Below are 2161 nucleotides of genomic sequence, written 5' to 3'. Positions count from 1 at the left end.
ATATATATATATATATATATATATATATATATATATATATATATATATATATATATATGTATATATGTATTCAGTGTGTACAGGAATATGAGTCTGTTTGTGTCTGTTTAGCTACGCTGCATGGAGTTGTTGTTTGCTTTCTGGTGTTGTTCACGTTGCAGCAGCGACGACTGTCCCTACGCAAAGGTCACGGAGCTCCTAGGGATCCCGGGCCTCCCAGTGCATGCAACTGGTGCGGCTAAGCTGGTGATACGGCGGCACGCATATTCAGAGCCCTTTGGGGCTGAGAGCGGAAGAGACCCATCAGAGACAGCTAGGCTGGGTTGCATCATCTCGTCGCTTGTTATCTCAGGCTCGAGATAGAACGCATGACAGGTGGCAGGGGTTAGGGGCTAGGGTTTAGGGTTTAGGGTTTAGGGTTTAGCTGGGGTTTGACCGTGCTGTGCAGGAGGAGACTTTCAGCGACACGAAGAGCTGTGCAAGGCGCGGCGTTTCCTGATGAAGATGGAGCTGCTGGAGCGGCACACAAGCAGATGCGGGTGGGTTCTCTGCATCAGTTGTTTTTTATATATTTTATATATATTTTATTTCGTTTATTCTATGACGCAGGGCCCCTTCAGGTGTATGTACATGCTGCAGGCAATGCGGGCTCCCGTATGTTAAGGGGCCCCTCGCACCGCACGGAGAGCAGCAGCACTTCTGGCACTGCCGCGCTGAAAACCACGACATCGCCGAGCTCGTAGAGGAGGTGTGTGGGGCTGTACAGCGTTTGCATGCATGCGCAGCAGAATACTATCAGGCAGCTCTCTCTCTCACGGGCTTACACCAGATACACCTGGAGGCCGCGTGCTGTCTCCCCTCGCTGATGCTGCTTCTTCACTCGCATGCACAGTCGCTCCCTAGGCGGTAACCGCTATTGAGGCTTGACACGCTGTAGCGGCCCCTTAAGAAATATTAGGGAGATGTATGGCTGCTGCTGCTGTTGCTGCTGCGGTTGCTGCTGCTGTTGCTGCTGCTGCTGTGTTTGCTATAGGGGGAGATGTTGGCTCAGGGGCAGGGATTTTTGCTGCAGAAGTGTCTGAACTTGTTATCGCGAGACTCTGAAGTGTGTTGGTTTTTATTTGAAGTGCTGTGCTGTCTGGCCAAGACCTTCGCCAGGCTGCGGCCGAAGCACTACAGCCGCCGCAGGCAGTGGAATATCTGCTGGGAGGAGACAGGCGACGTGGTGTGTCCCCCTCGACAGAGTCAACAGCAGCAGCCCAGGCCTCTGCAAGGAGACAGGCAAACCCTGCAGCCTCCGAGCAAGCTGCTCCTCCCAGTTAAAGAAGATGAAGTCGAGCCAGGTGAGCTGGGGCCCTCTGAACTCCCCAGGGGAGGTACGAAGGAGCGGGAGTCCCAGCAGATGGCTGTCGATGGGGCTGTAGATGCCCCCGAGGTGCATGCGCATGCACATGCGCATGCGCATGCACATACACATGAAGATGAGCATAAGGGAGAATACTGCAGCGCAGCAGGAGCTGACTGCTGCCGGCTGACAGCTGCAGAGGGAGAAAGCAACCCGCCGCCGATGCAGCAGCCGACTGGCTGGCCCGCCGAGGACGGTAGTAGGCCGAGCAGTGCATGCGACTGTATAGGGAGCAGCTGCAGCAACTCCTCAGGGGGTAGGAGTGAAGCCCAGGAGTCAACCAACCACGATCCCCAGGGGGGGAAACGTGTGTGCGTGTGCGGGGGGAGAGACGCCTGGGAGCGCGCGGCCAAGCGGCTCCGCTGTGCACGGGGCCCCGTGAGAGGCCGCAGCAACGCAGTCAAAGCTGAGCCCCCCATTGACTTGGACGCACTCATACTTGAAGCCTTCGAAGAGGATGCTGTCGCTGCGAACACAGAGTAAGCCAGTGAAGTTAAGCTGCTTTGTGTGGGGGACAGAGGGGGCCTTGTCAAGCAGCAGAGAGACAGGGGACTTGCGCCTGCTGCACGTGTAGAGACACCGGCGAGACAGAAAAGAAACAAACATAGACACCCTAGGCCTACGGGGCATTTCGTCCATCTACAGAAAGTGCATGCAAGGTTTCAACTGCCAGCGTGGTCATTCCCTGCTGATCCTCTCGCCCTTTGCGCTGGCTGCTCGGCAGTATACTTCTATCTGACATTCTCGGCCACCTAG

The 2161-nt window shown here is 55.5% G+C and overlaps 1 protein-coding gene across 1 annotated transcript in view; it reads left to right on the top strand.

Annotated features, from left to right (window-relative positions):
- EMH_0033240 (uncharacterized protein) overlaps nt 1-2161 on the top strand; it is a gene marked incomplete at both ends in the record, with an annotated part of 11458 nt that overhangs the window by 3334 nt on the left and 5963 nt on the right. The window contains 3 exons of the mRNA XM_013498012.1: nt 449-539; nt 640-748; nt 1034-1884. Coding sequence (XP_013353466.1) covers nt 449-539; nt 640-748; nt 1034-1884 — 1051 coding nt within the window. The remainder of the gene's footprint in view (nt 1-448; nt 540-639; nt 749-1033; nt 1885-2161) is intronic.

Source organism: Eimeria mitis, genomic scaffold (assembly GCF_000499745.2).
Source record: "Eimeria mitis Houghton genomic scaffold, Emh_scaff31, whole genome shotgun sequence".
NCBI classification, from domain to species: domain Eukaryota; phylum Apicomplexa; class Conoidasida; order Eucoccidiorida; family Eimeriidae; genus Eimeria; species Eimeria mitis.
This window is presented reverse-complemented; position numbering and strand designations above follow the sequence as displayed.